The 15102-nt window shown below is 38.0% G+C and overlaps 1 protein-coding gene and 1 long non-coding RNA gene across 2 annotated transcripts in view; one reads left to right on the forward strand and one right to left on the reverse strand.

Moving 5' to 3' along the window:
- Positions 1 to 11788, forward strand: part of gpd2 (glycerol-3-phosphate dehydrogenase 2 (mitochondrial)) — a 58416-nt gene extending 46628 nt beyond the window's left edge. Inside the window, exon 17 of the mRNA XM_033615977.2 lies at positions 9097 to 11788. Coding sequence (XP_033471868.1) covers positions 9097 to 9222 — 126 coding nt within the window. The 3' untranslated portion in view covers positions 9223 to 11788. The remainder of the gene's footprint in view (positions 1 to 9096) is intronic.
- LOC144461924 (uncharacterized) overlaps positions 1 to 15102 on the reverse strand; it is a 50189-nt gene that overhangs the window by 18856 nt on the left and 16231 nt on the right. The gene's annotated exons all lie outside the window — the stretch shown is intronic.

Below are 15102 nucleotides of genomic sequence, written 5' to 3' on the forward strand. Positions count from 1 at the left end.
CAGATGGCGTGCGGTATGATATTCAATCACGTATGGAGAGGCAACAGTAATTAAAATATGTTTATCTCCATTTTTTGGACATGTTCTCTACATAGCCGTATAATTGATGACGTCTACACTTTGGCTATGGTTAGACGTCTACCAAATTTTCACTAACAGCCCAAATTCAGACGTGATTTAGCCTAGACGTCAGGTCTTCATGTAGATGGCTATTAGATGTTTTTTAAACCAAAAAATGCTTGCTGGGAACCTTTAAGCTCTTTAGCAAAACATTAACCCTTCCACTGATCCCAATATTTAACTTCATACATGCACTTACCTGTTGACAAAATATGGATTTACCTTATTTACGCCAATAACTATATTCCTACATAAAACCTACCTCTGCTCATGACTTCATATACTCTACTTACCTTTACATGTAGCTGCAAGAAAAAGAAGATTTATCCAAAAATCTTTCCTAAATTTGGTTAAAAAATGATCTTGAAAAGTTCTTAAAAAACATTAAATTCAAGAGTCTGATACCTGTAGACACCATGTCTCCATCCTATACCACTGCATAAAATATATGTGTATAAGTGAACGTCAGCTAGTTTGGAATTTAATCTCTGTTATCCTCTCTGAAAAATCTCCTCAACAAATAATTTTTTGTCTTTAATTAAGCCCTAAAACCTTATTTTCCTCAAACAATTGGAAAATCTGCCTGTTTCAGCCTGTTTGAAATATGAATAACTAAAGCAGTTTGCTGCATAGAATCAAAACAAAATTTTTATCAAAGCTTGAAATTAATGAATGTTAATTTGCACTGGACACAAACAAATATTGTCACTGCACTGGCAAATTCTTTAACATTTATAAGATAATTGGACTTTGGGGGTATTTATGTATCAAATGGAGATTTCTGCAGAAAAGACTGAATCTAAAACCACCTGGAAATAAAGTTAAAAGTCATCTGAGTGCCTGTAAGCACTGTGGTGTGATAAGCCATTAAAGCCTAACACCTCTGTCAATAACAGCAGAACAAACAGGACTGAGGAGATGGAGGCTGGATAATATAAGCCCAGGGGAACGCAATCCGTTACACACTTTTGTTTCCTTTATTTTACTACTTTTTTACCTCTGAGATTATTATGTGTGCTGCCATATTGCTGCCTCATCATGCTTCAGAAATAGTGACAATCTTGACACATTTTGTCCTGAATTCATAACAGTGTATCACATTTTAAACAGTGGTTTATAGGTCTGTGTTTTCTTATTGTAGATACTCATTTACAATCTCAGGAAATCGTAGCAGTGAAAGCAGTTTCCTCCTGTCTGTAGTTTTCAGTGTTATCACCCAGATAAATACAGCGTATTCCTCCTCATATATGCTATAATGTCACTAGTGCTGCAACACATTACCCCATCGTTAACAAAAGGCCATTGTCCACCTGAGATGTGCGAGTGACGTGCGAGCGACGAACATCCGCTCCTGCAAACAAGGTGTGAAGTCCGACTACCTGGAGCTAATTAGAAAGGAGAATCTCTGTCAGCGGCTTGTGTAATGAGGCCTGAAGTGTGTCCGGGCCTTCCGTGTCCGTCCGTGGCTAAATAAATTACTTTCTCACTTGACAACGAAGTCCAGAAAAGAGTCATTATGGGGGAGCTTGATGACAGTTGAGGATTTAGTCTTCATTAGTGTGCCGGTTTCTCCGCTGGCCGAGGAAACGAGCTGATAAATCAGTAAGAGAAGCCTTTTTTTTTTTTTGGTCCCTTCTGTGACAAGTAAAACATAATGGAGTTAAGTATTTAATCATACATGTTATGTATATTTTGATTCTGAATGTCTGTTTCTGCTTGTGTGTATGCTCGACCTGCACATGGATGACTTTAGGGGCAACATACAGGTAGTGTATATGCGCAGCACTGATGGGAAAACTGTAACCCCTGTGTCCTTCAAGGCTGACTTCAGTTCTCACATTAACAATTAAGTCACATAAAACTTTATGAAGTCTTCTGGTGGCTAAAGGGACAAAAAAACACACTTAAAACATTCAAGATGTGTTAAAGCTACACTAGGAAACTTAATTTTCTCATTGTCAACAAATCCCATGAAAAGACCAAAACCAACAATGAATTCATCCTGCTAATCCTACTAGTGTTGGTCTGGTCTTAATGATATTTGTTGACAATAAAGAAAATATAGAACAATACCTTCCTTGTCCTTATAAATGTTGCAATATAAATATGCAGAAATTCTTCAATATGTTGTCTTAGGCTGCGTTCAGACTGCAGGCAAAACAAAAGATTTGTTTCTCAAATTAAAGACAGACTGTTTGCACTTTCATTTGTCAGCCCAGTCTCCAGAAGAAATGTTAGAATTGTACATTTCTGCAAACCATGAATACGTCATGTTTCATACACATCATATCAGAGTTTCTATAGTGGCATAGTGTATGAGCTAACTTTGTTTATGGGAGGTTGAGGGGATGGTGGCTAGGGCTGGGAGATATAATGACTATGTACGATATATTGACATATTTTCAAGTAAGATATAAGTAAGACAACACTGTCTAAATCAGTCTGCGAGATGAATGAAATGACCACAGCACATGTGCAGTCCAGCACTGCGCCGCTAGTTTGTGTGTGAGGTGGATCATAGCACATCGCCGTGCTTCTTGGTAGTTGTAGTCTGTTGTGTGACACTAAGACAGCTCCTGGACGCAGGCGACAGAGCTGTGTAAAAAATGCAGCAACGACACAGATGTTTCGTATAAAACACGTACATGACACGGACAGTGTCTGTTGCTCCTTCTCTCCCTTTGCCTCTCTGTTGATGCTATGTGCATTAATACAATTAACAACCTAAATAAATAAAACATATTTAAATAATTTTGCAGCACTAGATTAATTTCAAAAGCCATGGAAACAATTTTTTAACTCCTCCCACAAAGATTTTTAATTGTTTCAAACCTACTTGACTCCATGTCTCTGCATTTTGTTTTGACCACAGTCTGTTTTTATAGAAGTGATTGTGTCATCTCTAATGTGGCTTTGACTTGCAGCTGTAAACATGTAACCCATGTCATAGAAAACACCGAGATATATTATGTATCGCCATTCAGCCTGAAAATACTGAGATATGAAGTTTTGTCCATATTGTCCAGCCCTAATGATGGATGGCATAACACCTAGGCGAGACACCTGCTGCACTACTGTTTAAGACCAATAGACAACAAAACCAGCTGTGTTTTAGCAAGTCAGTGCTGTGTCCAGCAACTCTTTAGGCTCCAAACATGGGTGTTTTTCATCAACACAACGTTGTTTTCCAACTGAGGATAGTGCCACAAAAAGCATTTGTTTTTTATTAAGCTATTTAAAGCCAAAACATGATCCTATCCTAACCATAACCAAGTAGTTTTTGTACATTAACCAAACCACATGTTAACCACAACACTGCTGACACATAAAGTTTCAAAGTATCCATTGCATAACTTAGAGATGTTATGTATCCATGGTTTGCTGAAATTTACAATGCTAATATTGTTTCTGGCGATTAGGTTGTATTTTTAACTAATCTGATAAGATTTCTGTGTCCAGACAGAACCAACCTATCTGGGTTGGTAGCATTGTTACTGACACATATGTCAGTAAAAACAGTACCAACCCATACACTTGAGACAAAAGCCCCTCTCTTCTATGCCGCGAGATATCTCTTGATAAATGGTCTTGTCCAGGTAGGTTCCTGTCAGCTTTGCCTGTACAGATGCTTCCACCCAAAGTGCCAGCAGACAATTTATTTTAACAGACTGTTGTTCTTCATGTTGTTCTCCATAGTGCTCTTCTAGAGGCAGCATTGGTTCTGCTCAGCACTTCCGTCAGTCTGGTTTTAACATCATCATTGTGAGTCACATTCAAAAACACTTGGAAATTTGTGTCCAGACTGAGACACATCTGTAGAAATCCAATTGGCATTTCAAATCACCTCAGATTTGCAAAAATTGAATTTCCCATTAATGTAATTTGCAAAATCAGATTGAATGTGTGTCTAACTATCAGCAACCTATCTGCATTGGTTGCTGGTGTCACAACTTAGGCATCAGTAACAACATAGATACCCTGGTGACTTCACTTTCAGTGGAAGCATGAGAAATGGACATCTACATTTTGCCCTCCAAACAGTTACCCTGTAGAGTCATGGTTATAAATTTGAATGTGTTTTGGCATATGTCTGTGGACTGCTGTTGTCCTCTTTAGCGCTAAGCTAGCAGCAGCATGGATTCTGCTCAGCACTTCTTTCACTATGGATTTGACAGTGTCATCATGTGTTGCATTCAAAGATACGTTGAACTGATTTGAGCATACAGAGCATCAGAACTGAGAAACATCTGTAAAAATTCAATTGGAATCGGATTTCAAATCACTTCCAATTTCCAAAATCACATTTTATGTGATGTTTTTTTGATGTCCAGACTTTTCAAAGTCAATTCAATTCAATTCAATTCAATTTTATTTATAAAGCCCAATATCACAAATCACAATTTGCCTCACAGGGCTTTACAGCATACGACATCCCTCTGTCCTTAAGACCCTCACAGCGGATAAGGAAAAACTCCCCAAAAAAAAAACCCCTTTAACGGGGAAAAAAAACGGTAGAAACCTCAGGAAGAGCAACTGAGGAGGGATCCCTCTTCCAGGACGGACAGACGTGCAATAGATGTCGTACAGAACAGATCAGCATAATAAATTAACAGTAATCCATATGACACAATGAGACAGAGAGAGAGAGAGAGAGAGAGAGAGAGCGAGAGATGCAGGTAATGACAGTAGCTTACAACAACATTAATGAAAGTAATAATATTATAGTTATAGTTCTGGCTACTGTGGTACAATATGTTGAAAGTATGTATTAATATCTGACAGTATACTTGTGTGACAATAGTCATATGTGTATAATAACAGTAGAAGTATGACTAATGACTAATGATGGCAGCAGCAGCAGGAGGCATCTGGCAGGACCACGGCAGCAGCACAACCACACACGTCACACTGTCCAGGCACCGCTGCGGTATGAGTTATTCTGAGAGACAGTGGAGCACAAAGGCTCCGGAGAAGAAGCCGAGTTAGTGACATCCAGAATGGCCAAGTTAGCAAGATGCAGTAATAGGATGAGAGTGAGAGAGAGAGAGAGAGAGAGAGAGAGAGAGAGAGGGAGAGAGAGGGAGCCCGGTGTATTATAGGGGGGTCCTCCGGCAGACTAGGCCTAAGTCAGCCTAACTAGGGGCTGGTACAGGGCAAGCCTGAGCCAGCCCTAACTATAAGCTTTATCAAAGAGGAAAGTCTTAAGTCTAGTCTTAAATGTGGAGACGGTGTCTGCCTCCCGGACCGTAACAGGAAGATGATTCCACAGGAGAGGAGCCTGATAGCTGAAGGCTCTGGCTCCTGATCTGCTTTTGGAGACTTTAGGGACCACGAGTAACCCTGCCTTCTCAGAGCGCAGTGTTCTGGTGGGATAATATGGCACTATGAGCTCTCTAAGATATGACGGAGCTTGACCATTTAGAGCTTTATAAGTTAACAGTAGGATTTTAAATTCAATTCTGGATTTTACAGGGAGGCAGTGCAGAGAAGCTAAAACAGGAGAAATATGATCTCGTTTCTTAGTTCCTGTTAGTACACGAGCTGCTGCATTCTGAATTAGCTGGAGAGTTTTTAAGGACTTACTAGAGCTACCTGATAATAGAGAGTTACAGTAATCCAGCCTTGAGGTAACAAAAGCGTGGACCAATTTTTCTGCATCTTTTCGGGTCAGGATAGGCATAATTTTCGCAATATTACGCAGATGAAAAAATGCAGTCCGTGAGGTTTGCTTTAAATGAGAATTAAAAGACAAATCTTGATCAAATATTACTCCGAGGTTTCTTACGGTAGTGCTAGAGGCCAGAGCAATGCCATCTGGAGAAACTATGTCATCAGATAAAGAGTCTCTGAGTTGTTTGGGGCCAAGAACAATAACTTCAGTTTTGTCTGAATTTAACATCAGGAAATTGGTGCTCATCCAATTTTTTGTCTTTAAGGCAGTTATGGAGTTTAGTTAATTGATTACTTTCTTCTGGCTTCATCGATAAATACAACTGTGTATCATCCGCATAACAATGGAAATTTATAGAGTGATTTCTAATGATGTTACCTAAAGGAAGCATATATAGAGTAAATAGGATTGGTCTGAGCACAGAACCTTGCGGAACTCCAAAACAAACTTTGGTACGTAAGGATGATTCATTACGAACATCAACAAATTGAAAACGATCAGATAAATAAGATTTAAACCAGCTTAGTGCTGAACCTTTTAGGCCAATTAAGTGATCCAGTCTCTGCAGTAGAATTTGATGGTCAATTGTGTCAAACGCCGCACTAAGATCTAATAAAACAAGAACAGAGACGAGTCCTTTGTCTGAAGCAATCAGAAGGTCATTTGTAATTTTAACTAGAGCTGTCTCAGTGCTATGATGCACTCTAAATCCTGACTGAAATTCCTCAAATAAATTATTATCCTGGAGAAAATCACACAGCTGGTCTGCGACTACTTTCTCAAGGATCTTTGACATAAAGGGAAGATTAGATATTGGTCTATAGTTGGCTAACACCTCTGGATCCAGGGTGGGCTTTTTTAGGAGAGGCTTAATTACAGCTACCTTAAAAGACTGTGGTACATAGCCTGTTAATAGGGATATATTGATCATATCTAATATATGAGTGTTAACTAAAGGAAAGACCTCCTTAAGTAGCCTAGTTGGGATGGGGTCTAAGAGACACGATGATTTAGATGAAGAAATCACTGCGGTCAATTCTTGAAGAGAAATTGGGGAGAAGCAATCTAAATATATATTAGATTCTACAGCTGTGTTTGAGGTTAGATAGGTAGGCCTACCATCTGAGGGCAGGAGGTCATGAATTTTGCCTCTAATAGTTAGAATTTTGTCATTAAAAAAGCTCATAAAATCATTACTGCTAAGGGCTAAAGGAATACAAGGCTCAATAGAGCTTTGACTCTCAGTCAGCCTGGCTACAGTGCTGAAAAGAAACCTGGGGTTGTTCTTGTTTTCTTCTATTAATGCTGAGTAATAGTTTGCTCTGGCATTGCGGAGGCCCCTCTTATAAGTTTTGAGACTGTCTGTCCAGATTAAACGAGATTCTTCCAGTTTGGTTAATCGCCAATTCCTTTCAAATTTTCGCGATATTTGTTTTAACCTACGGGTTTGAGAGTTATACCAAGGAGCAAACTTTCTTTGCTTTGTTAACTTCTTTTTAAGAGGAGCTACAGAGTCGAGCGTTGTTCGCAGCGAGCCTACGGCGCTATCAACAAAATGATCAATTTGGGAGAGGTTAAAGTCGGCACGGGAAACCTCTGTTACTGAAGGTATTGGTATTGAATTTAACGACGAAGTAATCTTTTCCTTAAATTTTGTGACAGCACTATCTGATAAACATCTAGTACAGTAACTGTTGCTGAGTGGCGTGTAATCGAGTAAAAAGAAATCAAAAGTAATCAGATAATGATCTGATAGCAAGGGATTCTGTGGAAAGACTTTTAGGTTATCAATTTCAATTCCATACGTCAGAACTAGATCGAGGGTATGGTTAAAACAGTGAGTGGGTTCATGTACACCCTGACTGAAGCCAATGGAGTCTATTAATGAGATAAACGCGGTAGCCAGGGAGTCATTATCAACGTCGACATGAATGTTAAAATCGCCTACAATAATAACTTTATCTGATTTAAGAACTAAACTGGATAAAAACTCTGAGAATTCAGATACAAATTCAGAATACGGGCCAGGAGCACGGTACACTATAACAAATAAAAGTGGCTGCGAGGTTTTCCAGGTCGGATGTAAAACACTAAGAACGAGGCTTTCAAATGAATTATAATCTAGTTTAGGTTTAGGGCTGATTAACAGACTAGAGTTAAAAATGGCTGCAACTCCCCCTCCTCGGCCGCTGCCTCGAGGAATGTGGGTATTATTATGACTGGGAGGAGTGGACTCATTTAGACTAACATATTCATCTTGACACAGCCAGGTTTCAGTGAGACTGAGTAAATCAATATGATTATCTGATATTAATTCGTTTACTAACACTGCTTTAGACGATAGAGACCTGATATTTAACAGTCCGCATTTAATTCTCCTGTTTTGTCTTTCTGTCACAGAAGAGGTTTTAATTTTTTATGAGGTTGTTATGCACAACTCCTCTTTGTTTAATTTTAGATTTAAATAATTTAGGTGGTCGGGGGACAGACACCGTCTGTATAAAACTATGAAAACTATGGCTGGGTAACTGAACTAGAAGCTCAGAGAGGCGTTTAGGACTGCAACTCTCTGTCCTGGTCTCAACTCTGGGTTGTCAGGGATTTAAATTACTAATAAAATTTGCCAGGTTCCTAGAAATGAGAGCAGCTCCATCCAAAGTGGGGTGAATGCCGTCTCTCCTAATAAGACCAGGTTTTCCCCAGAAAGTTTGCCAATTATTAACAAAACCCACATCGTTTGCTGGACACCACCTGGACAGCCAGCGGTTAAATGATGACATGCGGCTAAACATGTCATCACTGGTCAGATTTGGGAGGGGTCCAGAGAAAACTACGGAGTCCGACATCGTTTTTGCATATTCACACACCGAGGCAATATTAATTTTAGTGACCTCCGATTGGCGTAACCGGGTGTCATTGCCGCCGACGTGAATAACAATCTTACTGAATCTGGATATGTCAAAAAAAAAAAGGGATTTGGGTTGGCAGTGTGAACAAGGCCTTAGATGCTTCGTAATAAACTGGAGACAAGTCTCTCATGGTTTCAGGCTTCATTGAATCAGGCATATAAAGAATCTGTCTTTAAAAGGAAGGAAGGGATGCAGCTCTTTTAAAACTCCAGTCACCCTTAAAACAGCTTCATTTCCCACCTAGTGCAGCTTTAATACAAAAAGAAGACAATTGGTGTTTGGTGTCCGGGATGTGTGTAGGTGATCGGGCACACAACAGAATATTGTCGTTGTCATAGCGATAATTGTTAAAGCAGCTCTGCTTGACAAATTAACCTTTCCCGCTGTTCTCTGCAGCTGATGAGCGCGGTAAAGAAGGGACAAGTGTCGGACAGCCGCCTGGCCATACTGATGAAAACGGCAGAGGAGACTCTGAATAAAAGAGGGCCGGTGACGGTGGACCGGAGCGGGGGTGGAGTCTGAGCCCGAGGGTGCCAAGAAAAAATTCAGCTACTGGTCCTTTTTAAAGGTGGTGATGACAAAAGGGTTCTCATGCAAATGGTGTTATTTGAATGACAATAATGCAATCAAGCACACGGCAGGGTGAATTTGGCCAAATCAAGCCTCACTCCTGAGTGTGTTTTGAGGGAAATGGTATCTAATGAATGAGGCTGAGGTTTGTTTTCTGAACATCTGGTGCCTCTGATATTACACAGCACATCTGTTTTGTACTGTCTTTTAAACTTTGATATTTTAATCATGAACATTATCTTTGTACTTCTCCAACACTCCTTTTTAAACTCAATTTTTTTAATAGTATGGACACGATTGTTGGTTAAACACTGTCTTCAATGCAATGCAGCTTTTTCATGTGGCAACTGAGCATTTGTTTATGCTTTATTTTATGGGTCTGCTATCATTTATCGAAATAATGCCCTGGAAATAATTTGTAACCTGGTGCCAATTACAGGGAAAATAGAGATGGTGTTCATAAATGTTTACAGGCATGCAACTTAATATAAATGAAGAATAAAGCTTCCATAAATTAATGATAAATAAATATTACCATGACTGAAATTGACCCTATTTTACCTGTAATAAGTAACGAGTAACTAGTTATTTCCAGGAAACTTCCAAAAAAGTAACAGTGGACCCCTAATACAAAGTCGCACCGAGCATGTAAATGTGATCAAAGCACATTACAAGCACTGGTCAGTTAATATTCAATGGGTTTTAAAGCACTCTGAGATGTTTCCGAAGTACTTCTACTCCTGTTGACCTGATGTAAGTGTGGGAGGAATCTTACATGTTCATGCCTACTGTGTTTTTCCATTTAGTGCACTACCAGCAAACAGCTACACTATGGAAGCCCATTTCTGCCAGTGTGATGACAAAAAAAGAGTTATTATAACAAAAAATCTGAAAGTTTCTCAAAGTAATGAGTTAGTATAAATTAATTAATATTTCAAGCAGGTGGAGTTAGTATCTCATGTAATTGAGAAAGTTTCTACAAATCATGACTCAGAATCTTAAAATAATGAAAAACTTTTGCAAGATAGTGAGAGACTTTCTCAAACTAATGAAATAATACCTTAAAATAATGAGAAACGTTATGAAAATAATGATTAGATATTTTTTAAAAAACACAGAAATTTCTCAAAATAAAGAGTTAGTATCTCAAAAATAAGAAACCTTCTCTGAATAATCAGTTAGTATCTCAGAATAATCAGAAAGTTTCTGAAAGTAGTGTATTAGTAGCTCAGAGTAATGGGTTACTGTCTGAAATAATCACAAACTTTCTAAAAATAATGACCTAGTATCTCCAAATGAGAAACTTTTTTTCAAGTTAGAATCAGAAACTTTCTGAAAATAATGACGTAGTACCTCAAAATGAGAAATGTTCTCAAGTTATCATCACAAATTAATGAGAAACTGTCTCAAAATAATGAGAAACTTTCTGTAAATAATGACCTAGTATCTTGAAATGAAAGTTAGTCAAGTTATTATGTCATGTAAATGAGATAATGAGACAAATAATGACTTAGTATGTCAAAATAATGAGAATCTTTCTTAAGAAGAATGAGTATCTCAAAATGGAAATGGATTTTCCAAAATCATGACTTTATATCTCAAAATGAGCTTGTACCGCAAAATGATAAGAAACTGTCTCAAAATCATGACTTTATATTTCATAATAAGAAATTGAAATTACTTCAAAATAATGATTTATTATATTTTGAGATATTAAATGATTATTTTGAGAAAACTGAAATACTAAGCCATTACTTGAGAAATCTGTCATTATTTTTAAGAAACATAAGATCTCAAAAATAATATGAAACAACACTTATTTTAAGGAAGTTTCTCATAATTACTTACAGATTTTTTTTATTTATTTATTTAATTTTATTTTTTGTCACACGCGGAAATGAGCTTCCATAACTACCAGAACTGAAGTTTACATTGCAAGGTTTTGAGCTTTAGTGTTTTTCTGAGACAGATGCTTTTTAATCTTTTCTTTCTATTCATATTTTTTATTATTTATTTCTCATGTCACTTCAGCAGTTTATAGACACCGCATACATTTACAGAGATTTAAATGCATTGCATGAGAAATCAGGATTTCAAATACATTTATTTTTTTGCATGCTACATGTTAACCATTTCTCTCTAATAATGTAAAGCCTAATCTTTATTTTTACAATGTATTTGAAGTTCTTTTATTTTTTTGTGCTTGCGGTCGAGAGCAGAGAGGAAGTATATATATAATACTGCATGCGTGTTAGCTGATGTTGTTATTGTTTATGTGACAAAAATAGGACATTTTTAATCCAACAAGGACGTCATGTCGGAGCATATTGTACGTTTTTGTGATTTTGGGGAAAGGAAAAGGCAGCACACTGTGTGAATGTATATGTGCCTTGATGTGCCTAAGATATGACCCTCTTTTTCACAATGCCACACTCAATGTTTAAGAAACACAGGAAATTATGGTAAAGAATGTAAAGATATTTAATAAGTTGTTACATAAAGAATAGTATTTAAATTGTATTTTATGTTTTATTTTAGAACAGAGGTTTTGTTGGGAGGGGTGCCATGTTGGAGGGGTTAACAACCAGAATATAACCCCGGTGATAATTTAGTAATTTGACCTGTGTAAATCAAAAGCTACTTGTATTTTATTGGGCTGGATGTTGTTTATTTATTTTATGATGAGATAGTTCCTGTTTAAAATCCAAATGTTTTGAGTTTAATAGAATTTTATTCAGATCATATGCAGCTGCTTTTGTTTTGATATTTACCATTCAAAGGCCCTGAAAACGTATATAGAACTAAATGTTTTTGTTTTCACAGATTTAAAGTTACAGTATCTCACATAAGTGAGTACAAATATTTCATTATATCTTTTCATGGGACAACACTATAGAAATGACACTTTGATATAACTTAAAGTAGTCAGTGTACAGCTTGTATAGTAGTATAGATTTACCTTCCTCTGAAAATGACTCAAAACACAGCCATCAACATCTAAACAGCTGGCAACATAAGTGAGTACACCCCACAGTGAACATGTCCAAATTGTGCCTAAAGTGTCAATATTTTGTGTGCCAACCATTATTATCTAGCACTGCCTTAACCCTTTTGGGCATGGAATTCACCAGAGCTCACAGGTTGCTTCAGGAATCCTCTCCCACTCCTCCATGATGACATCATGGAGCAGATGGATGTGAAGACACCTTGCGCTCCTTCACCTTCAGCTTGAGGATGGCCCACAGGTGCACAGGTGAGTTTAGGGCTGGATACATACTTGGCCAGTCCATCACCTTCACCTTCACCTTCAGCTTCCTCAGCAAGGCAGTTGTCATCTTCTAGGTGTGTTTTGGGTCATTATCATGTTGGAAAACTGCATTGCGGCTCAGTTTGAACCGAGCTCCCCAGAGCCGGCAGCACTCATGCAGCCCCAAACCATGATGCTGCCACCACTATACTTGACTGTAGGCAAGGGACAGTTGTCTTGGTGCTCTTTCAGCATTGGTTCATTTAGGGAAACATGAATTCCAAGCAGAGCATGATCGCCCTTTTTCGGAAACTGAGCCGCAATGCAGTTTTCCAACATGCTAATGACCCAAAACACACCTAGTAGATGACAACTGCCTTGCTGAGGAAGCTGAAGGTGAAGGTGATGGACTGGCCAAGTATGTATCCAGCCCTAAACTCACCTGTGCACCTGTGGGCCATCCTCAAGCTGAAGGTGGAGGAGCGTAAGGTGTCTTCACATCCATCTGCTCCATGATGTCATCATGGAGGAGTGGGAGAGGATTCCTGAAGCAACCTGTGAGCTCTGGTGAATTCCATGCCCAAAATGGCTAAGGCAGTGCTAGATAATAATGGTTGGCACACAAAATATTGACACTTTAGGCACAATTTGGACATGTTCACTGTGGGGTGTACTCACTTATGTTGCCAGCTGTTTAGATGTTGATGGCTGTGTTTTGAGTAATGTTCAGAGGAAGGTAAATCTATACTACTATACAAGCTGTACACTGACTACTTTAAGTTATATCAAAGTGCCATTTCTATAGTGTTGTCCCATGAAAAGATATAATGAAATATTTGCAAAAATGGGAGGGGTGTACTCACTTATGTGAGATACTGTAGGTGGGACTCATTTGGAAAAAAAGGTGATGTCATGTACTTCTCATCATTAATCAGGATTGAGGGCTTTAAAGGGTAACTTTTTCAACCTGGCTCCTTTTGTCCAACATTTTTGTGTCTTAAGTGACTGGCTGGCAGCTGTGAAACAGGCTTCAATGCACACACTCAGGGCATTTGTGCACCCTCAAAGTGCGTCCACAAAAAGTGCTTGTTTTTGCCACTGACGGGTTCAGATTGTTACTTAAAGTGTCTGACAACATTACAGAAAGGATCCCTACAGAGATAGACCTTTTTTTTTTTTTTTTTTAAAGATTAAGATCTTTTTTGTTTAAATAAACATTGATTTTAGCGTGGACAGAGGCGGCATATTTTCACATCCAAGTGGGTGAATTAAGGTTTCATTTAAACTAAACCAGAGTTGGGAAATGTTGGAACAGTGGACAAAGTGGACCAAGACAACTTTTGTCAGTTTTACTTTGTGTCTGTTGACTTTGAATGACGTGTGTTATACGAGTATAAAATCACTGTTTATTTAAATGGAATCTGATGAGTTTGGCGATGGCAATTTGGGGCTGTTTTTGGTTAAACAAAAAGGATCTTTCTCTTTAACCAAAAGGTCTATCTCTGTAGGGATCCTTTAGATAATTTTGTCAGACACTAATAAAAACAATCTGAGCCTGTCAGTGGCAAAAACAAACATTTTTAGTGGATGTAAATTGACAGTGCACAACTGCCCTGAATTGTTACATCACAGGCTGTTTCATAGCTGCCAGCTGCAACACTCTCGCTTAATAGTGGACCAATTTCAAAAGTCCTTGCATCCCTTATTCACTTAAACATAAAGTCAAGGACAAATTTCTCAAAGACTGTGTTCAAATGGATTCAAATTAAGGATGCAAAACAATATCGGCATGCCATCAGAATCGGCCAACATGCTTTTTCTTATTTTGCACAATAAATGAATATTACATACATTGAAAACCATTATATGTCACATCTCCATCTGCTGGTGGGCCATCACAAGAAAAGTATGCATGCATAATGTGATGTTAATTCCAATACAGAAGAGACTTGATCATCACTAAAATTAGGTAGGGAAAAAAGCTGATACATCGTTATCAGTATCGGTTATTGGTTATTGGTTAAATGAGTTGTTATACATCGGCATATCGGATATTGGCAAAAAATTCAGTATCATGCATCCGTAATTTTAACCCTTTGGCAAAAACATTAAACCGTAACCTGTGCAACAATTTGACCCCTCTGTGAGTATTTCTGTTCTTTGGAGAAAGATAAAATAGTTCCTGTCTTAAAGTATTGAGCAGTGTTTGAGCATTTGAGAAGCTTTTAGACTGTTAGATCTGTTGCTCAAACTGGACTTCCTGGATTGCAGTTTATTTTGCTTAGTTCAAAGGCCATCAAAAAAGTGAAAATGATAAAATTGTTGTAGTAGCCATACCAGAGTTTTTGGTAATTAAAATCAGACATCACAATCAATATCAATAAATGAGGAAAACAGGTAACCTAGCCGCATTCAGACCATCATTTGACTCTAAAACTAGTCCCAGAGTTGCAGTTAATAAAATTATTTTACTGTTAGGATCTCCTGTGTCTTTTCAAAATGGTAAATAAAAGTGAGAAGGTTTCATTCCTCCAACATGGCAGTAAGTCCATCCTCACACCTCCTTTTTATAAACCTCCTGTTGA

This window comes from Epinephelus lanceolatus, chromosome 24, assembly GCF_041903045.1.
Source record: "Epinephelus lanceolatus isolate andai-2023 chromosome 24, ASM4190304v1, whole genome shotgun sequence".
Taxonomy (NCBI): domain Eukaryota; kingdom Metazoa; phylum Chordata; class Actinopteri; order Perciformes; family Serranidae; genus Epinephelus; species Epinephelus lanceolatus.